The 22,060-nt window shown below is 46.5% G+C and overlaps 2 protein-coding genes across 2 annotated transcripts in view; both read right to left on the bottom strand.

Annotated features, from left to right (window-relative positions):
* Positions 1-2,638: 2,638 nt before the first annotated feature.
* LOC307071084 (beta-1,3-galactosyltransferase 1-like) lies at positions 2,639-4,041 on the bottom strand (the record flags this gene model as incomplete). Its single annotated transcript, XM_079729960.1, has 2 exons — positions 3,975-4,041; positions 2,639-3,713 (listed from the first exon to the last, which is right to left on the bottom strand). The coding sequence occupies exons 1-2, from the start codon at positions 4,007-4,009 to the stop codon at positions 2,639-2,641; spliced, it is 1,110 nt and encodes a 369-aa protein (XP_079586086.1). The 5' UTR covers positions 4,010-4,041.
* Positions 4,042-6,453: 2,412 nt separating this feature from the next.
* Positions 6,454-22,060, bottom strand: part of LOC307071082 (zinc finger protein GLIS2-like) — a 17,120-nt gene continuing 1,513 nt past the window's right edge. Inside the window, exons 2-7 of the mRNA XM_079729958.1 lie at positions 13,054-13,243; positions 12,139-12,326; positions 10,389-10,568; positions 9,788-9,921; positions 9,290-9,408; positions 6,454-8,323 (exon numbers count right to left, since the gene is read on the bottom strand). Of these exons, the coding sequence (XP_079586084.1) occupies positions 7,614-8,323; positions 9,290-9,408; positions 9,788-9,921; positions 10,389-10,568; positions 12,139-12,326; positions 13,054-13,219 (1,497 nt within the window). The 5' untranslated portion in view covers positions 13,220-13,243 and the 3' untranslated portion in view covers positions 6,454-7,613. The remainder of the gene's footprint in view (positions 8,324-9,289; positions 9,409-9,787; positions 9,922-10,388; positions 10,569-12,138; positions 12,327-13,053; positions 13,244-22,060) is intronic.

The raw sequence follows: 22,060 nt of genomic DNA on the forward strand, positions 1-22,060 counted from the left end.
ATCCGTAAGTTTGTACACGAGGATGCTCGAAATTGGCATCAATGGCTAGACCCTCTGTTGTTTGCAGTGCGGGAAGTGCCCCAGGCTTCCACGGGGTTTTCCCCATTTGAGTTACTTTATGGGCGCAAGCCCAGGGGGGTCCTGGACCTCATTAAAGAAAACTGGGGGGAGGGGTCCAGTGACAGCAAAAACGAAATCCAGTACGTCATGGACTTGCGTGCAAAGCTTCACTCACTAGGGGTATTGTCACGTGAGCACTTGCACCGAGCCGAGGAGAGTCAGAGACACCTGTACAACAGAGGGACTAGATTACGCGATCTCACCCCGGGGGACAAGGTCCTGGTACTGCTGCCTAAACCCTAGCACCAAATTACTTGCGAAGTGGAAGTTTGCGTCGACGCGAAGTTTGCGTCGAAGCTGCCGGAGAGAGAAGAGCTCGAGTTGGAAGTCCCAGGCCCAGGTCCCATCCCTCCGGTAGGTCGGGGCGAGGACCTCTCAAGGAGTCAGGCGCGGGATGTTGCCGGCCTGAAACTCCGGTTCGCCGACGTCTTTTCGCCCCTGCCTGGTCGCACCCAGTTAATTACTCACGACATCGAGACGCAGCCCGGGTTAACGGTGCGGACACGCCCCCACAGGCTGCCCGTCCACAAACAAGATGTGGTGCGGTGCGAATTAGCAACCATGTTAGAGTTGGGCGTGGTCGAGGAGTCTCACAGTGACTGGTGCAGTCCTGCCGTGCTTGTGGGGAAGCCGGACAGGTCTGTCCGGTTCTGCGTGGACTATCGTAGGGTGAACGCGGTCTCGAAGTTCAACGCCTACCCAATGCCTCGGATCGACGAGCTCGTGGACCGGCTTGGCATGGCCACCTATTACACGACTCTGGACTGCACGAAGGGCTACTGGCAGATTCCGCTGTCTCCAGCAGCCCGGGAAAAAACGGCCTTCTCCACTCCGCTCGGTCTATACCAATTCAAGGTGCTTCCGTTTGGGTTGTTCGGGGCCCCGGCCACGTTTCAGCAACTGATGGACCGGGTGTTACGGCCCCACGCCGCGCGTGCTGCTGCCTACATTGATGACGTGGTCATCTATAGTGGAACGTGGGAGCAGCATGTGCGGCAGGTGGCGGCCGTCCTTCAGTCGCTGAGACGGGCGGGGCTCACGGCCAACCCGAGGAAGTGCGTGGTCGGGTGGAGGGAGATCCAAATTCATGTACTTAACCTCAAATATTTAGTAGCGTTTCGGGTGGAGGGAGATCCAAATTCATGTACTTAACCTCAAATATTTAGTAGCGTTTTTTTAGTATACGTATAGTAAGTGTACTTTATTTGCACCACTTGGGCTTCTCCTCAAGAGGACACGATGGAGATACCAGCGTCTCCTCTTTAAGAGGACATATTGGAGACACCAGCATCTCCTCTTTAAGAGGACATGTTGGAGACACCAGCGTCTCCTCCTCAGGAGGACACGATGGAGACACCAGTATCTCCTCTTTAAAAGGACACGATGGAGACACCAGCGTCTCCTCCTCAACGATGCGCAATCGTCGATTACTTCAGGTAAGATAAACAGTTACTAGGCTAATATTACACATCTCTTGTACTAAAGCGTAGCTTCTCTTTTATTATACATATTATACATTCTTTCTAAAGTATAGTTGAAGCATAATATTTTTGTACCTGGAAAATTAAATGTTCAAACACTTAATTCAATACAGAGGCATATTGTAGACTTAACTATTCAATGCTTAAACAGTAATCAAGTGCTCTTACATAAAGTCAACTTATGATTCACACACTCAACAAAAACTGCTGGGTTAAAAAACATCCTAACTTTAACCCCATCGCTGGCTACCTATGGGACAGAACCAGTTCCGTCCCTGTATCATTCCTCACCCCCCCCCCCCCCCCCCCCCCCCCCCCCCCCCCCTCACTTTACAATGGTGGAAAGAGCTCTCTGCGATGTCAGGACTGCAGGACTGAGTCGCTCAACAGCTTCAGCAAGAGGCTCAAGACTCACTTGTTCAAAGTTCACCGGCACTTAATGGACACACTTATGGGAATGGGTTAACCTAGAAATTGTAAGTGCTGGGCACTTGCAATTTCTCTGAACATCCTTACTGTACCAATAAACTACTGTTTATTTTTCTTCTGACAAATGTACTTATTGTAAGTCAGTTTGATAAAAGCATCTGCTAAATACAATATACATATACAATAATAACAGTAAAATATAGGTATACCACACATTAATTATTTTTGCTTAATTCATAATAATTTACTATAATCATCATTAAACACTAAAACACATTATACAAAAAGAGGCCACTGTTAATGTACAGTTAAGATAGAACGTTTATTTACGGCTCAAAATCCTATTATGCAATGATGTTTTTCAAATCATTACAAAAACAAAACAAAAGTCAATAAAACAATACAAATTCCGAAAACATTGTTAATAAAAACATATGAACATTCCTGGGGCTAATCAGAGGGTCTGTAGAGGGTCTGTAGTCCTCTTAAAGAGGAGACGCTGGTGTCTCCTGACAGTCCAATTTTCACAAATGGGTATCATTAACTAGCAATTGATTGACAATTCAACCCCATGTTATCCATGAAATGGGCATATATATGTCAAAGGGCTAACATGGTGGGCCAGGCTTTTTTAAGTCTGTCCAGTAAGTCACCAGCTCTTCTGAAGAGCCGAGAATGTATGTGATGATCTTAGAGAAGGTACAGCGATTGTATTTATCGAGGTAATCTCTAAACTGGTTTGGATCTGGTGGCTCAGTAGGTCTGAGTCCTAACTTTTTCATACACATTCCAATGTAGGCATCTTCAATATTGAAGGGGTCGATGCTTTTGGAGACCTCCACAAACCTGCTTGTCAGATCAATGGAGAAGAGGTAGCCCATGCCAAGGGTGTAGGTTGGATAATGAGGGTCAGGGAACATCTCCATAGGAACATACCAGTGTGAGGACTGATCGCGAACGACAGGCCTATCGCTCATCAGCATTCCTGTCAGGTATAACTCCTTTGGGATGGCTGGTGACTTTAACATGCTCACCAGATTCTCCACATTAAGGAACATATCTGAGTCAATCTTCATGGCATAGGACACCTTTGAGCACCGCGTGGCCAGCCAGTCCATAATCACCATGGTCTTGATGGTCAGATTGATGTAACTGTCTATGAAGTCGCTCTGGATCAGGTCGTGGTACTGAAGGTTCTCCATGCGGACACGCTCCTGCTGCTCTGTGATGTTTCCTCCACTGGGGAGACCAAGGAGGAAGACAGTCTGGATCAGCTCCCCCTGGACAAGGGTCTCGGTGCCCCACGTTTTCCGGATAGCATCCCGAGCTTTACTGCTCCCGGGGGCCACGGAAACCACCAGAACCAGGTAAGGAGTGTTGGACCTACACACGTCTGTGTCATCCAGGATGAAATGGTAGTTCCTTGGAAAAGCTAGGTGGCGCTGAATTAAGTATTTTCTTGGATCCACCGAATAAAGGGGTGGCTTATGAATCTGGTTGGAACCATCTAAAGATCTGCTGTACATCAGATCTTTCGATAATCCCTCTGGCAATTTGATGTTGTTTCCAGTAAGCAGGTAGATGAGTGAAGTCTTTATCAGACAGAGTAGGAGGAGCGTCTTGAATGTACTCTTCAAATTAGGCCTCCTATGATAGGTTTGCATCTCCAACACATAAATGCGTCTGGAAAGATAAAGTATGAGTTCAATGCCTGATAGATAATAACATGTATAACTATTAATCTGTCTAGGTAACACTTAGGCCTACGTGAAGAAAGATATGAACAAAAAAGACAGTTTGATTGTTAATATTAGCACACTCATTTGCAGTAGACACTCTTTGCAGTAGACTCAAATTATGTATTATGACACATAATATAATATGTATATTATAACAAAATTTTATTGCAAGTCAAGTGTTAGGTAACATGTAAGCTATACTAACCTTTCCAACTCCTTTCCCCAGAAATAACCCTTCATCTCCAGGCCAACTGTCTCAACTGCACCAAACTTGCTCTTCCAACAGCAAAAGTTATACTTTATAGCCTACATCACGTGTTTAACCTGAAAAGCATGTAATACCTGAGTGACATTGATTGGAGTTGGCTCCACCGGTTGTTGTTTTTCAAACCACACTGACTATGTATAAATATATATATATATATATATATATATATATATATATATATATATACGATGACATATTTATACTCTTTTGAAGCGCTGAATGAAAATTTGGTTCATCATTCATTAGTTCATTATCTAACTTGATTTAAGCTACGTCCTCAGGTTTTTTTTTACGTCCTCTATGGGTTTTGAAGATCTGCTGATGGTCATGTATGTCCTTATCTCAGGCGGTATGTTGTTAAACCAGTTAACTGGAGCGATGGTAGGTGTTACAGCAAGGGCAGACATTCAATTCCGACATTCTAGGGGAATTCCGACATTCTTATCCGTTGTTACCCTACCCTCCGGTCTCTATTCATTAACAACTGAATAGAGACCGGAGACCTGGGGCTACTGTCTTGCCGACGGCTCCCCGACCAACCGACCAATCACAACAGTTGATCTAATGGGAGGCGGGGTAAATACGATTGTCAGAGTGCCGAGGAGCGCCTTAAAGGCATTTTCAACGACAGCAAAGATGGCTGCCGCTGATGTAGAACGGACTGTTCATTCCGCTATCAAGACAGTATTAAAAGAACTGGAGAGCTATGTTTATGGCAACTCCTAATCAATAAGTTGATGGCACACAATCACAGCTCTTTTAAACGGACACCATGTTGTCGGTATAAAAAGGTGTTCAGAGGCCTTTAGGGTTTTTGGAAATCTAAAATCAACACAGAGGTTCCAGACTTATAGCAGTTAGCAATAGATTGGGCGATACCAGGCTAGCTTCCAGGGGCTACTAGTTTGCCGCCTGCTTGTGGCGGTCGCTGCGCTGCCTCACCAGACCTCTGCTCCACCAACGAGCGTCGCAAGTGTCAAGGAAAGGGCTGTGGCCTGTGGCTGTCGGTCGCCGCAGCTTGTGGCCGAGTGCGTCTTGGGAGGCCCGTGTGTGCCCCTTCCCCGGCCGGAGAGGAACCGCATTTGGCTACAGCTGTCTTCTACACGGCACCTAGGTGGCTTTGCTGGTTACTCTGACAACCAGGACATAGGTAGATGTTGTGAAACCAGTTTATTGAAGTGTTGGCTTGAAGTTACAGCCAGAGCAGTAAATGTAAATGTGTGTGTGGTGATGGCTTGTTTACCGTTGTACCTTGATATGTGCCTTGAACGCACCACAGGTGCGCAGCCTCACCAAGCCCCAAGTCCAGGAAAGAGGTGAGGTAGTGTAAACAACAACAAGAGAGCACGAAGGGAAGAGGTTGTGATCGATGAATTGGGTTGAACACATGACTTTAATCAAGACTATTTCTGGGCTATTTTGGTTATTTTTGCGCTATTTAGGTTTAGAAAACACAACTACTTGGTTATGTTAGGGTTAGACAGATATACAGAACCTCTCCCGTTTGCATCGTTTGGTGGGACTGGATTTGGGAAGGAGGAATTGTGTTTTCCTTTACTTTTACAAACGTATCTTTTTAGTAGAATAAAATATATTTGTGAATTTTTTCAGTATAGTAAATTTATGACATATTTCTTTTCGAACCATTAACGGATCCGTCAGGTTTCCGATATGTGTCCCCCCCAATGTTAAACTCATTCCTACGCCCCTGGTCTTGCCTACTGCTCTTTCAAACAACAATTATACAGTTATACTTAGTATAATATAGTATATTAAACACTTTGTAACATAGGGTTTAATGTTTTTTCTGGTTAGTCTTAATCCACAAAGGACAAAAAAAACTTGCTGATCCAAACTCGCTAGTCTTCATTGCATCCCTAATCAAATCAAAAATTGATTTGTGTGTTTTTGCAAGTATTGGAAGATCAGGTTTAGGAAATATGTGCATCCCACAGAGGCAATTAGGGTCATCATGTGAATATAATTATAGAAAACTGATCAACTTTGAGTGTCTAGTGTCTTACTGTAATTCAATCAAATTTATATGGATGTTAAATGTCTTGTGTGTGTACAACTATTAAGTATGCTTGCATCTGTGTTCATTTAGCATGCTTGTGTATAAATTACTTTGTCAAAATAGGAGCTATGTATATATTGTGTATGAATATTAGCCACTTAGTATGTGTTTGTTAGTGTGCATGTATGTGTGCGGTTATGTAGGGTGCAAGCATAGTGTATGAACATTTTAGTTATTGAGTTGCTGCAGTTAATAATTGAATGAAAAGCTTTCAAAAGGTGCATTGAACAGCTGTCACGTTATTTGCATTGGAAAGTAACAAATGATGACACTTGAAAAGCAATGGTCTAAGAAAAGATTATTTCCCATGTGTTTATTGACATACTGGAAGTCATTGTCGTCATCATGGACGTCTAACAAAAATGTTATTTAAAGGAGGAGATGCAGTGGCAATGATGTATGAATCACACTTGTCATTGGTTAGAAAGAAGGATCTTAAAAAATTTGACCGTTACATGTACAGTATATACCTTAGTACCTCATACGCTGACGGCAGTGTTTAACACAAGGCACTAAAAACACTTGGAAAACTGATTACTTCAAATATGTCAATGTGCAAATAATAAGATATGATAAATCCTTTCGTACTGGCCGGATGGGGCCATTGTCTGAAATGTATTACATTATAATATATTATATTACAAAAGACACTCCATTAGATGTTTGTGTTTTTCTAACATACTGTTTTTTGGCAGGGCTTTTGAAAGCACTGTGTAGCTTGCGATTGTGCATCTTGATATAGTCTGGCAGAGTATGTACAGCCTTCAGGCCAATGCGTATGCACAATCCCCCACCACACAGGGCTGTGGCAGACATGAGGCTTGGCGACCTCTGAAAGAAAAATAAAAAGTTGTGCAGATCTGGTACAGATCTTTGTCGACAGGACAGACATTCAGCAGGGCATCCACTATAGTTCGTAGGTCTGCGCCTTGAATTATTGAACTTTTCTTTTTTCAACATTTGATTCATAAAGTTAAAATAGGTCTAAATGAATGTACCAAAGTCATTTCCATAGTTTGCTTGATTGTTATTATTATTATTATTATTATTATTATTATTATTATTATTATTATTATTATTATTATTATTATTTTTATTATTATTATTATAATTATTATTATTACTATTATAACTATTAATATTATGTTCCAACCAACCCTTTGACTCATTCCATTATAACTGAGCCCACTGTCTGTAGTGGTTTTACTTGCTTGCAAGTAAAATTAAACCTATAATATAATGCAATGAAAGAGGGCTCCCTTCATTAGGGTAGCTGCTAGATTCTGAAATTTCTGGCATGGTGAACAAAGATAATCCACTGCTGTCATAGGCTGGAGGCTGTCGTGATTTGCATGTTGGTGGTTCTTCTGACTTTCAGTGGACTGTTGTTGTAAAAAGTCACTCCACACCATATCCTCAATACATGCAAATATACACACACACACTCACACACACACACACACACACGTACGCTCATAGACGGACACACAGACACATCCCTAGCTGCCAACAACCGGCCTCAGGAGGAAGGCAGAGGGAGGAACCATGAGCCAGGGGAGGGTGTCTCCCACTCGGCCCCCCATCCCCACTGATAGGTTGAACACCCTAGCCTCCCGCCTTCCCTGCTCCTTCTCCTCCCCCTCCTCACCTGCTCCCTCCCTGGCTACCAGCGGGGGGTGCAGTCCCAGCAGGGAAGCAGCCGAGAGCCCCATGGGGGTCCGGAGGGAGTCGCTCAGGCTCAGCCCCCCTCCTCCCGCCGTCCCCAGGGACATGAGCTGGGCGTCAGGCGACCGCCCGAAGGCGCCCGCGTGGCAGAGGGCTGACAGCGGCAGCGAGGCCCTGAGCCCCCCCAGGAGGGCAGCCGCGGCCGCGGGCATGATGACGTGGGTCTGGCCGACGAACGGCGTGTCCCCGCCGTCCGGGCGGGTCCCCCGGTTGGCCTGCCACGCGGACCCTCGGCCCCCCGCTGCTTCGCCCGCCACCGGCCCCGCCCGACCGGCCGCCAGGCGCAGCTCCTGGGCCACGAAGTGTCCGTGGGCCTTGATGTGCTTGCGCAGGGAGCTGGGGTCGGTGTAGCGCTTGTGGCAGCCGCTCATCTTGCAGCGGTAGGGCTTGTCCACGTAGTGGGTGCGCGTGTGCTTGAAGCGGTCGCTGGAGTTGGAGTAGCGCTTGCTGCAGCCCTCGTAGGGGCAGATGTAGGGCTTCTCTCCTAGGACGCACATCGGGTTAGAGGAAAGAACACATGTACAAAACGTGAATACAAAGAACAATGAATACAATGAACCATGACTACAAACCAGATGAGTACAAACAACGCACCTCACGGGGGTCTGATTCATCGAGTTACGTCATATACCCCAGCACTGTGGCTACCTGTATAGAAACACTGGCTTCTCTTGAAGCTAATGGCGTGTTTCCAACGGCGGGTGCGGTTTGGCTAGGTATGAATAGGCTCAGAATGGTTCGCGTTTCCACCGCAAAATGTGGGCGGGGTCCAGGCGTGATTAGCGGTACCTATCTCTCAGTACTCCGTATACCATATATCATACCTAATCATGCTGCCTTACCCTACCGCCCTTGGAAACGCGCTATCTTCATCTTTCTTCCGATTCTCTGTCGTAACTCACAATCCCATGACACTCATCCTAAGAGTCGGGGTGCTTACCCCGATGTCCTAGCTCTGTAGCACTCTCCTCAAGAGTAGGGGTGCTAACTTCTCCAAAGTAGCAGTGTTAATCTCTGTAATTCGGCCAAATTCACAATCCCGGTTCTTGTACCAACGTGGCCCCCTTATCACCCCTCAGTCTCTGACTGGATAGTTTCATCACTCCGCCCCTCTCCAGTGTGTGGTGAGCATACCGGGGCACACAGGCAGCAGTGCATCACCCAAGTGGGTGCATCACACTGGCAGTGGGTGAGGTGTACTTCCTGTCCTACATACTCACTACTTAAAGCGCTTTGGGTACCTAGAAAGGCGCTATATAAATACAATCAATCATTGTTATTTTTCACTTTTTTATTCATTTCACAAGTATTCGTCGGCTGCGTGCTTCTCGATTCCTCCATGCTTCTTGAAACTGTCTGAGCGTTATGTGACGCTCCCAGGTAAGCCGAGAAAACCATCCTTGTGTCTACATATTTACACAACGGGGGACGCCAAGGCGTGTTGACTGACCTGTGTGCGAGCGGGTGTGTATTTTCAGATTCTCGAGGCGCGAGAAGCTCTTGTTGCAGGTGGGACAGTGGTGCGGCTTCTCGTTGGTGTGAGTCCGAATGTGAATCAACATTTTGTACCTGTTATCGACAAGGAGCCCACACACACACACACACACATACACACACACACACACACACACACACACACACACACACATAGACACACACACATAGGCACACACAAATAGGCACACACACAGACACATATATAGAAACACAGACACACACAAACACAGACAAACACACACACGCACACACACATACATATAGACACAGACACAGACAGACACATTGATTACTTTTATGTTCTCATCTTCTAAGAGGATATTTTTTGCCCGGCACTCATATTTACAACCTGAAAATAGCATATCTAAAGATGCGCCATATGAAGAGATCCAAATGGATCTCACAGCTACAGGTGGGTACAGTAAGAACAAAGTGGAAATAACCCCCTCACCTGGCGTTGAAGCCTCGGCCGTTGCGGGCACAGCCCTCCCACTGACAGCAGTACCCAGAATCCTTTTCAGGCTTCACGTGGTGGTCGTTGATGTGGTCCACCAGCTCCTGAAGCGTGTCGAAGAGCAGGTGGCACTGTAGGAGAGAGAGAGAGAGAGAGAGAGCACTGAAATGAGCCCAGAGATTCAAGAAACATTCACATGACAGTGTAGCAAGCATGTAAACACTGTGCCACCAGTTTAGAACTAAGTAAGCTTAATTACAATGAGTTACGGAAAAGGGCTGGGATTTAATAAGTGTGAACTTCTTCCTACTCCTTTTCGAACATGTTATTCCAATCTGCAAGTGTTTGTCATTTATGTATCTAATTATGCTTTCTATTTTGTGTAACATCATGATTTTCTGAATGAAAATTTCAGTTTTTCTTTTAAATGTTTGAAATAAAAATCAATCTATCTATCAATCAATCAATCAATAACTACATTTAAACCTCGAGAAGGAATACATGTACATAAACTCACCCACACAGTGTGTGCCATCGTTAATTAAACATGTTCAATGTGTGTATGCGTCAAGGAAAGCAACGCTTATGTACGTCTTACTTTCATCCAGCGGCAGGCCAATTGGTCGTCCAACGTTGAGAGCTCGGGGCTTTCCCTGGTCTGACCGATGAACACGGAGGAGGGGAAGTTATAACCGCCCCCTTGGCTTTTGATTGGCAGGTAGAAAGGATAGCCATCAGGGGATCCTCTGCCCTCGATGTAGTGCTGAGTGGATGACTCCTGGGGAGGGGACGGGAGTGGGGGAGGAAGACGCGGTTATGATACCATGATGGGCCAATCCCTCGCTCTGTGTTCCAGCTCAATGTTTCTACCCATGGGTTTATATTTCTGATACAGTAAGCCCTTTGAGACAGTAACCGTAATTAATTGCTATACAAAAAAGCTAGACTCTTAATACTAGTTTATTACACAGCTTTAATACTCAATTCTGATGGCTTAATTACGGCCATTTACGGTCTGTAATTCATAGCAGCAGCACCCTGCTATTCAGGAATAACCGACCGTTCCAACTGTTGAAACTCACATAATTAAATCATATTTGATCAGTAAAATAGTAGTTAGTTTTATTATTTTTGGTTAAATTATTTATTTCTTTAGTAACTAGGCCATTCATAAGGGGGCTGTGTCTTTAGCTTTAACTTCTTCCATTTGTTCATATTCTGTTTCATATTTTCGTATTCTGTTTCATTTGACCAAATTCTGTTTCATTTGTTCAAATTTGTACCTGTATGAAAAGCTCAGAGGAGCTGCACTGATTGGCTAGGTTGATGTCAATTTAATGAAGTCCTTGAGTGGTTGATTCATGCAGCTGGTGAATGTACCCGTTTTCTAACAAACATTGTCAGAGCGGTGACACTGTGGAGCTTGTATAGTTATTGCTGGTTTCAGTTGTGCGTCCGTGATTTTTAAGTAAGTTCCCAGTTAAAGTTGTTCCGTCCAAACGTACAACTGTGATTGGTGGGTACATTAACCGGCCGCTTGAGTCAATAAATCAAGTACTTAAAGCGGTAGCCCTCATTAAATTGACATTTAACATAGACAATCAGTGAGTTCAGCTACTCTGCTTCTGTTTACTTTGTTCATATTCTGTGTCATACGCTCATATTCTGTGTCGTGCGTCACTCTTTCTTTATTAGCATCCACCCAAACTTAGGAAAGGAAGTGTTTTCTTATAGTTATTGATTTAGTCAAGGGCATGCCAGCTGTACAATGCATCCAAGCATGGCAATTTGCTAAACACACATGGGTTGGTTGTTTATCTTGCTTTCTATGACGTTAATTAAAGTTTGATCTCAGTAATATAGTGTTCACCCTTGCCCCTCCTTCTGTAAATCCTTCTGCTACGCTACAGCTGTCCTGAAGGGACTGTATGCCTCCTGTATAGAGCTGACACGTTGTTACCATGAATCATAGTGGTTATTAGATAACAGCAATGATGTTCAACCGTTTGGTTTTGCAGTTGTAACTGAATTGCAGAAAAATGTCACTGCGTAGGTATTCATGCAAAAACTAACGAATGAAACCTTCACAAGGCAGTGAACAAGAGATGGGAGGAGGAGGAAGAGGAGGAAGAGGAAGAGGTGCAGGAGGAGGTGGAGGAAGAGGAGGAAGAGGAAGGGGGGGAGAAGGAGGTCGAGGAGGAGGAGGAGAAGGAGGAGGGGGAAGAGGAGAAGGAGGAAGAGGATAAGAAGGAGGAAAAAGAGGAGGAACTAAGATGAGATGCACCTTATTATGTCCAGGTGGGACATCAAGGTGCCACTGCAGAAAGAAGAGATTTCGAAGGACTCACCCGGGAGAAGGGGTAGGGCAGAGGGCTGCTGCTGCTGAGAGGGGATCCCCGGGGGGAGGGAGGGGAGGGGGGGCAGGGAGAGAAGCAGGAGGGGGAGGCGGGGTGGCGGCTGGAGAGGGACAGGCTGAGGTCCATGGCTGGGGGGGTGCAGCAGGACCTGGGTCGCTCTTGTGACGGGCAGCGGGAGTCTGGGAACCAGTGAGTAACAGGAGGCTGGGTTATAAGAGGTTAAACTGGGCATTGTGGTACGGACAGTAGGTGATGGACGGGCATGCTATAGGTCTAGTCATGGACACAGCAGGTCTCTTAGAGGAGTTGGCCTGACCTGTAGCCGAGACACTGTACTCGCTAACCTTTGTACCTATGTTTTAATTCAGTAGTTTATTTTGCTTGTTTCACTCACAAACAGTTTTTTTATGAACCATTGTGGATAAAAAAATCACCCACAGAATGTACTCTCGTATAAATATAGCCACTTGGTCTGGCCAGACGAGAAGTTATTAATCCAGTTTAGGATTAAAAAACAGTTTTCATTTGCCAAACCAGTTTATATTTAATCCTGTTATTTAACATAAGTGCCACTAAGGGGCGCTAATGTATTACAAAAGTGATGAGTCTCCGCGTGCAGTGTAAACGTCAAAACTAACCATAAAGTTACAAAATGCTTTATCAACAAAAACCCTCTAATGAAAAAGTAGTAAAGTTTTAACTTACAGATAATCACGAATACAACAAACTTACTATTAAAGTAACACAATGCAAACTTAAATAAACATGTTTGAATTGGATATTAAAAAACACAATATGATATAGTAAAACAGGGAAGGACGAGACGGCATCACACAACAGGTGACAAAACAATATGTCCTGCTGTGGTACACGGTGTCCCAGTGGACACACAGGTCTGGGCTTCACCTGGAGAGGAGGGCGGAGAGGGGAAGACGGTGCGTAAGAGACGCTGGCGTGCCGCGCTGAGCGGGGCACAGATGGAGGCAGAGCAGCTCCTCTTGCCCGCCTTCAGGTGTCCGTTGGTCCGGCCAGAAGGCAGCTTCAGGTCCAGGGGCTCGTCTAAGGACAGCATGGCTCCCCGGTGTCTCTCGCCCGACTAGGGAGACAAGAGGTGCGTGGGGGGAGACAGGGTGAACCAGAGAAGGGAACAATGCATTTTTTGCTCGGCTTCCCACATGAAACTTAGAATGTTTCTTATTATCTATGTTATTTTTATTTATGGCATTGTATTTTCAAGATAGAAAACAATGTCTTCAGCGCTTTCGTCGATGTGCGTGAAATGTGGAACAGGGTATCTAGATGGTTTGAAACTTGTCTCTCCTGTGTTCTGGTACCTGCCATGTACTACAAGGTTGGGGGTGAGAATTCTTCTGTGTTGACCTCCATGTTCTTTCCACAGAAGACCCAACCTGACCTCGGTCTGATGGACAGCTGGAGGATATTTGAATGTGAATTATTCAGTTGTTTGCATGGAGCAAAATGCCTTTAATAATCTCCTTCCTCAGCTCAGTGAAGGCCTTGTTGAAAGAGATCACTTTCATATTTCCCAAACCAAGCATTTTATTGTAGTATAACTTTTGAAGGAGTGAAGAGTCCCCCAAAGATGGTGTGGTGGAATGTATAAATCTAGAAGCACAAACTGAACATACACCATCCGTCTTTCTAACCCTGTGAGATCTTCGTCTCATACGCTTGCAAAGGCGTTTTGGAAACAATGCCTCAGAAATCCTGAGGCAGACATTTTTTACTTTTGTGCACGCAAACCGAGGTCTGGCATGGAGGCCTTGCCCTGCTTCATACCCTGGCACGGCATACCTTCGTTTATGGATAATGAGCGGTTACAGAGGACCAATGGGGCATGCCCTGCCTTGCTCAAGGGCACATCAAATTACGCTTCTTTTTGGGGCACAAAGCCCCGGAGGTGCCTCCAGTTGCCCATCTGAGAATGTGACTTGCGCCACTCGTATTCCCGAACCCCGTTAACCTTCTTAAGCCAGAAACACCGCAAAACTCAATCACCGCAATCACTTGTTGGATCTTTGACATAACACAAAGCAGAGGCTGCGCCACAATGAAGTCACTGTTTAAGTCCCCCTGCTGGAGCACCTCGCAGTCACACTGGTTTCACATTCCATGGCAACCTCACTTCCCATCTCACACGCACACACTGCCAGTCGGCCTATTGTGGAGGCACGCACACCCAGGGCCCATATGTATCTAGAGTTGCATGCATGCATGCAAGAAAAACATGCACACAACTTCTCCTCCACACGTGAGGCCCTGCCCTTCCCTCAATGACCTCCCTGTGGGCAGCCTGCCCAGAGCCTCTTATGGATCCCCTACTGCCTAACAAAAACACACACTTACTTTATGTGCACACGCACACACACACACACACACACACTCACACAGCATACTTTCTAAACACACACTTGCTAGCACTATATGTGCACACGCACACACTCACACACACACGCATTGCACGTCTACACACACGCACACACACACACAACACATACTCTATGAACACGGGCACCTTCCAACACACTCATACTCACTCACATACAATGTCGCTGATATTCTTTTGCACATAATTAAAGCATATCCCTCTTAAGCAAAGAGTAACTTATAAAGGATGCTTAATGTACACAGATGCATACTAACATTTGCACACACGTATTAAACACTTTCTCACATTCCTTAAGATTTTGTTCAGTTACAGTAAGACACTGGACATTCCTAGTACCCAGTAATCTACATATATACACATAATGGCCCCAATTACCTCGGTGGAATGCACATATTCCGCACACAAACACATGTATATTCAAACACACACGTGCACACACAACCACACACACAAGCTCTCTCACACACACACACACACACACACACACACACACACACACACCGGCACACACACACGCACACACACTGTAGATGAAAAGTTATTTCCTCCCCAGACAGGAAGCCTTCGTTTCCACGGCACCCCAAAGAGGCCTCTTGCCCTTCTCTCTGCCATACTTTCTTTAACTTCATCCATCCCTCATTATTTTCTGCATCTCCCTCCTCCTTTACCTCTCCACTCGTACTTGGTATCTTGATCGTCAGTTCTCTCCTGCACTGCTTTAGAACCCTTGTCTCATGGGAGGAGCCTCATTTACAATGATGTGTAACGTGGAATACGTACACATCACAATCAAACCTAAACCTGTATAATATGTGCATATCACAATAAAACCTTTTTAACCTTTATACCATAATACACATTAAAATCAAACCTTACTAACCTTGATAATATATACACATCACAATCAAACCTTACTAACCCTTATAACATATACACATCATAAACAAATCTAACTTTCCAATTTACCATTAGATGAAAGCCATGCCCTCTCTTGACTCATTACAATGAAAACATCCAAATTGCAACATTTGCATATAAGGAACATTTGCATAGAAGACCTCGGAAAATACTTATGTGTAATGATATAGGGCAAAAAAAATGACCTTGGGTTGATCACGATGTTGGGCAAACAAGCATTGATCCTGTACCATGCGAGAAGGGATTTTAAGAAGCAAAAAGTCAAAGTGTTTGGTCCTCCTTACTGGGAGGGGTTTTCAAGTGCCTGTTATGCATCCCGTTTCCTTAAATGGTCGTACGCAAAGCCACCGCGACAACCCGTGGTGACAGCATTCTTGTTGTGGGCCAGCAGTCATTATGGAGACGGGAGGAGAGCCTAACACTGTGATTTTCAACCTGAGGAACCTTCAGTACCCTCCCCTACCCCTGGTGGTACGGGAGGGGACTGCATGTGGTACATGGGATTTTATTCTTGAAAAAGACACATTAACAATAATAGAAAAAATTATATCTATCATTTAAAATAAATATAAATCTTGAGGTAGTATGGTTTGTTATTATTAAAATAATAGGGTCATAAGCCCTTCCATCATATGTTTTCCATTGTAAGGATTTCCATCAATGTTTTGTGTTAATTTGTGATTGCTAAATAAACATACTGGGAGAATAAGCAGCGTTGCAGACTTTTCTTTTCAACTGTCTCCCACTGGCCATTGCCTTCTTGCAGTAAAACGTGTGCATGCAGGGGGCGTTGGCACTCTTTGCTCAGCCACTGCGTGCAAGTATTAATCCATTTTTTACCATTTGCATATGAGACGGTCTGAGAAAGGTCTTCAAGACAATTAAGTGGTCCTCCTCGACTGCTAGAGTCAACGCCGGGGAACCACTGGCCTAACGCGCCCTACCGTCTGATGAATAAACCAGTGAAAATTTCAAAGTTCCTATGCGACCATAATGAAAATACAGAAGGGAGAGGGTGGAGATTATTAGGATTCTTTTTTGGTTTCGTTTTTTTCTGCTCAAAGTGATGTAGGGAAGGAAAAAAAAAAAGAAAAGAAATGTGTGTGGGTGTGTAGGGGGGAGGGTGGTGTTGGTTGGGGGGCGGGGGGCCTCATACCTAGCTAGCGACCCGTGGACCGCGGCCAGAATACACAGGCTCAAAGGCACTCTGGGGAGACGTGGAGGGAGAGAATGGACTAAATACTGTTGTCAGGCCCCGAAACCACATACCAGCCAAAGTATGTTTCTCATTGGGAAATATTGGAGCAGTCATCGTAGTGGAAAGAGAGGGAGAGGGGAAAGAGGCCGAATTGGCTGGAGATTGGGGGGAAGGAATGAAGCCCAGTCAAACAAAGGGGGGGGGGGGGGGGGGGGGGGGAACGAGAGAGAAAGTGTGGGATACAGGCACGTAAGGGGGTGGGTGGGTGGGCGGTGGATAAGTTCAAGTGACGCCGCCTCTAAGTTGCTGTTGATGGATATAACGCTTCTTGAAATGTGAACGATGCGTGAATGGTATGAGTCAGCCGTGTGCCTGATGACAACAAGCAACGGAAAAAAAAGAACTTTCGATAGGTTGGACGGTTGTTGTTGTGCGAAAGTTGCCTGCGTATTTTAGGTGTGCGTGAGTTTTCCTAAGACGTTTCTGTTAAACGAACACAGACAGACGGACACAGCGCCACCACCTCTCATTGTGCTCTCTCTCTCTCTCTCTCTCTCTCTCTCTCTTTCTCTCTTTCTCCCTCTCTCTCTCCCTCATCATCTTCCTTGGGCAGTGGCTCAGTGATGCAATTCTGCAGTCCATGTCTGCAATAGCCACCACCGCCAGCTATTGCAGTGCGGCGTCTGAAGCTAGCGACACCCGCGTCCTGGGCTCTACGTGGGGGTGGCGAGGTGTAGGTGGATGGGCCGCTCCTTTGCCAGAACTCTCCTGGTTCTGGGCTTCTCGAACCTAAAGCCTCTTATCCTTTGTGTGGGCATGGATGTATTGTTTGGTGACACCCCATCTGAACTGCTGAACACACTGCCATATTCCAATGTGTTCAAACAGCAAAAAAAGTCTGCAAGTGGTTCTGTAGCTGCATGTAGTCTGAAGCTAGAATTGATGGTTAATAGTAATTTCAGTATTTTCCGTCATGCTGTACAACAGCAGGCTTCGACTTGGTGCCCATGGTGCCAACACCTGGAACACTTCCTACGTTGAATTTAGTACAAGCGGATTCAAAGGCGCCCTGTTTAAAGTGTTATTAGTCAGTACACGCAATTTCACAATCTCCCTTCCTTCTTGTTTTCTCATTCTGCTGCTTGATTTAATCATTATCTTCAAGTCTTTCTCTTTCTCTCTATGTGTGAGTCTCTCTCTCTCTCTCTCTCTCTCTCTCTCGCTCTCTCTCTCTCTCTCTCTCTCTCTCTCTCTCGCTCTCTCTCTCTCTCTCTCTTTCTCTCTCTCTCTCTCTCTCTCTCTCTCTCTCACTGTCCTTGCCTTGGGCATGATGTGTCCCTCTTTCTTCTCCCTCAATCCCTTTTATATCTCTCTTTCTGAAGAACGGGCCTCATCCTTTCATCCAATATGAACGCACACAGAGAAAGAGTGAGGAAACATGTAAAAACACTTTGTGTGTGTGTGTGGGGGGGGGGGCCTGCGTGATGGAGTTAGATCCCTGACAAAATGCAATAGCTCCATTCACTGCAACGCCTACCTACTGCCTAAGTACCAAGTAGCATTCCATAATGCGTGTGTGTGTATGCGTATGTGTCTGTGTGCGTGTCTATGTGGTTGTGTTTGGGAGTGTGTGTGTGTTTGTGTTTATGTTTTCGTGCGTGTCTATGTTGGTGTGTTTTGCGTGTGCCTGTGTCTGCCTGTGTGTGTGTGTGTGTGTGTGTGTGAGTTTGTTAGTGTGTTTGCGTGTCTATGAGGGTTTGTTTGCGTGTGCCTGTGAGTGTGTGTGTGTGTGTGTGTCTATGTTGGTGTGTTTGCTAGTGCCTTTGTGTGTGTGTGGTGTGTGTGTGTGTGTGTGTGTGTGTGTGTGTGTGTGTGTGTGTGTGTGTCTATGTGGGTGTGTTTGCGTGTGCGTGTGTGTGCGTTTGTTTATATTATGGGGGTTTCTTTGAACAGTTATTGTCAGGAATTCATTTTCCTGGACACGACCAGACCCACAGCAGTCTGGATCCCAGAAATCTCTCTTTCTCTCTCCCTTTCTCACTCCCCTTTACTCAAACACACAAACACATGCGCCTCACATTCCTATGTGCAGAACAGATTCACCCCGTTTGTTTCCACTGCAGTAGTGTGTGTGTGTGTGTGTGTGTGTGTGTGTGTGTGTGTGTGCGTGTGTCTGTGTGTGTCTGTGTGTGTGTGTGTGTGTATGGGGGGTGCGTGTATGCGTGTGTGTGATGGACCCATGTGAGCCAAGCCAGTAAATAATAACCAATCCCAGCTGTACTGTAGGCCCCAGCATTCATTCTGTGAGGAGGGTGTGGTGGTAGTGTGTGTTTATGTGTGTGTGTCTGTGTGAGTTCGCTTTTGCGTGTTGTTAGTGTGTATGTGTGTGTGTGTGTGCGTTAGAGCATGCATTTGTACGTATATCTGTGTGTGTGGTTGTGTGTGAATGTGTTTGTGTGTGTGTGTGTGTGTGTATGTGTGTGGGCATGCTTTCGTGTGTGTTTGCGTGCATATAGCTATAGTGAATCATTCTAAGTTAGAATATAGAAAACTGGGTCGGAGGGGCCAGGGGTATTTCCTTAAAATAAAGGGTTATGTCCTGATGTCCTGCCAGAACATATTCAACGTTCTACTGGACAATTTTACCTGATTACCTAAACCTACTTTACATCGGGGACAAAAGCAGATCTGCAAATGAGAATAAAGCCTTAAAGCAGCTGTCATGTCTCTACTTACGCCAGATTGATTAAAATACCTCCCTGGGCCTGCGGGTGGCGTCCTCTGCACACGTGGCAACATGGCGCTATCCTCAAAATGTGGAGGGAGTTTGGCCAGCTTTCGTGGGGGCATTTGAGTATAATTGTTCTCTGAATCTTTAGTCTTGAGAAAGTGGTCGATGGATGTCAATAATGTATCCCTCTATCTAAATAACTCTCTGGCCCCCACGTGTTATGGACCCAAAGGCAGAGGTATGGTCCGAATCAACTGAACTAAATCGTTTGGTGAGGAGAGAGTAAGCCTGCATTATTCACACTTAAGAGTTATGAAATGTGCTATACACAATCAGTTCAATTTGATATTGATCTGAATATGAAGATGGAGGCTTCCCCTGATGTGGTGATGTGTCATAAAATAGGAAATGATGAAAACAGGCGCAACATTTCAGACCAATGCACAACATTTAGGTTAATTTAGTACAAAGCACTACCTCGTGATTTAAGCAAAGATAAATCCATTTCAAATGATGAATAATTTAAGGAAAAGATCAATCAATCAATAAATCCACCAATCACCATTTTGAGGTCAGCCATCTCAACCTTCCCTAAAAACATATTTTTCTTGATTTCAGACTCTGAATTAATGATTATATACCTGCCACGAGCAGATCGGTAATACTTTGAGTACAGAGAGTAAAGGGGCCCCAGATCATAAGGTTCTATAAGAGCCACAACCAGGGAACACAGTCTGACTTTGGGCCCTGAAACCCACCCTCGGAGCTGGGCTGTGAGGCTGACATGCTGGACCTATTTCAACTCCCTCCTGTACGGGCTCGGCCCCCACGACCCACCTGACTGTCCTGGTCCGCACGCACGTCCCGGGACAGAGCTCTGACGGGAACTTGTTGGGGGGAGGGGGAAGGGGGGGGGCGTAACTGGAATGATCCAACGCGGAGGCTGGTGGGAGGAAAGGACTGAGGGGCGGAGTCGATGTGGGTCATTTGGAATTCCGTCTCATTTGTTTTGGAAATGAAGGCAAAAAAGCGGCGGAGATCTCCGGCGATTAATGGAGGGGAAAGAGAAGGAAGGAGGATTTGTCTTTCAGCCCCACTAAGTGTCTGACCTGTACCAGCACTTAGGTCATTCTACAGGTGTGAAGGCTGGGATTAAAGGGGTGTGGCTAAATGCGCAAGCAAGTCGGCGTGCAGAAGACACGCAAATTTGAAGAAAGAAATGTGGCGTGTCCACGTGTTTGCCCGTCTCGAAAAATCGTGGATGATAAGTGTTGTGCTTATGTGAGCACGCATCTGTGTGTGTGGGTGTGTGTGCGTGTACATGTGTATGCGCGCGCGTGTGTGTGTGTGTACCGGTCTGAGATGGGGCGCTTCCCATTTTAATAGTTTAGAGGCGAATTCAAAGAGAAGAGGAGAGGGAGACAGCGAAAGCACAGCGGGGACGTGAAGGGAGACATTCCTTGGATATGTTGGGAGCCGGGGGAGGAGGGGGAGGCAGTGTTAGTTAGTGGTCGGAGACTAAGGGGAGAAATGAATTCCTGTTCCAGGGCTGGTCCTCGGCACATAACCGCAACCATTAAAGCCAGCCAGCCAGCCGAGGAGGCCAGCCGGCCAGCATGCCGTGCTGGGCCGGCCGGCAGGCGAGGCAGGCAGCCAGGCAGATAGGCAGGGGGGAGGGAGGGAGGGAGGGAGGGAGGGAGGCGGGGAGGGGGGGGGTTTGGGGGGGGGAGGCAGGGGGGGCGGGGACAGGGAGGTAGGCAGGGGGGAGGGAGGGAGGGAGGCAAGGGGGGGACTGGGAGGGAGGCAGGGGGAACAGGGAGGGAGGGGGGGGAGAGCATGGAGGGATAGCAGGGAGGGATGCAGGGGGGAGGCAAGGGGAAGGCCGGGGGGAAAACAGGGAGGGAGGCAGGGGGGGGACTGGGAGGGAGGCAGGGGGTAGGGAGGGAGGGGGGGGATAGCAGGGAGGGATGCAGGGGGGAGGCCGGGGGAGAACAGGGAGGGAGGCAGGGGAGACCAAAATATGGATTCATTGTGGAACTTGTGGAAAGAGAAGAGAGGAGAAGAGAAGTGAAGGGAGAGAGGAAAGGAGGCGAGGAGAGTAGAGGGGGAGAGAAGAGGGGATGAGGCGAGGAGAGGTTAGAGAAAAGAAGAGGGGGAAAAAAGAAAAGAGAGAAGAGACGAGAGGAGCAGAGAGGGGAGCAGAGGAGGCAAGAGGAGGTGAGAAGACAGGAGAGGAGAGAAGAGAGGTGAGGAGAGGGATGAGACGAGAGGAGGGGAGAAAAGACGAGCGATGAAAAAAAAAAGGAGTGAACCGCAGGGAGGAGCCTACAACCATTCCCGCCTCCTCCCTCCCTCCCTCCCCCCATGAGGCCTTGGTTCCTGCCTCCTCCACCGAGGGGCCAAAGGGGGAGGGAGTGGTGCTGTTTTAACTGGGCTGAACCTGCTGAACTCTCATGTACAAACACCAGAGAAAATACAGCCAGAGCGTGAGGGTACAGTAAGGGGAGAAGGGGGGGGGGGCAACCAGGGTTTTACATTTCTGCACCCCTGGAGGTCTGAGAGCGTGATGGAGGGGTGACGTAGGTGGTGCCTTTGAAGTGCAGCAGGGTAGGCTAGGGTGGAGTTGTACCACCCTCTTCGTTTTCCTGACGCTGCT

This window comes from Pollachius pollachius (assembly GCF_949987615.1).
Source record: "Pollachius pollachius genome assembly, chromosome: 2".
Classification (NCBI taxonomy): domain Eukaryota; kingdom Metazoa; phylum Chordata; class Actinopteri; order Gadiformes; family Gadidae; genus Pollachius; species Pollachius pollachius.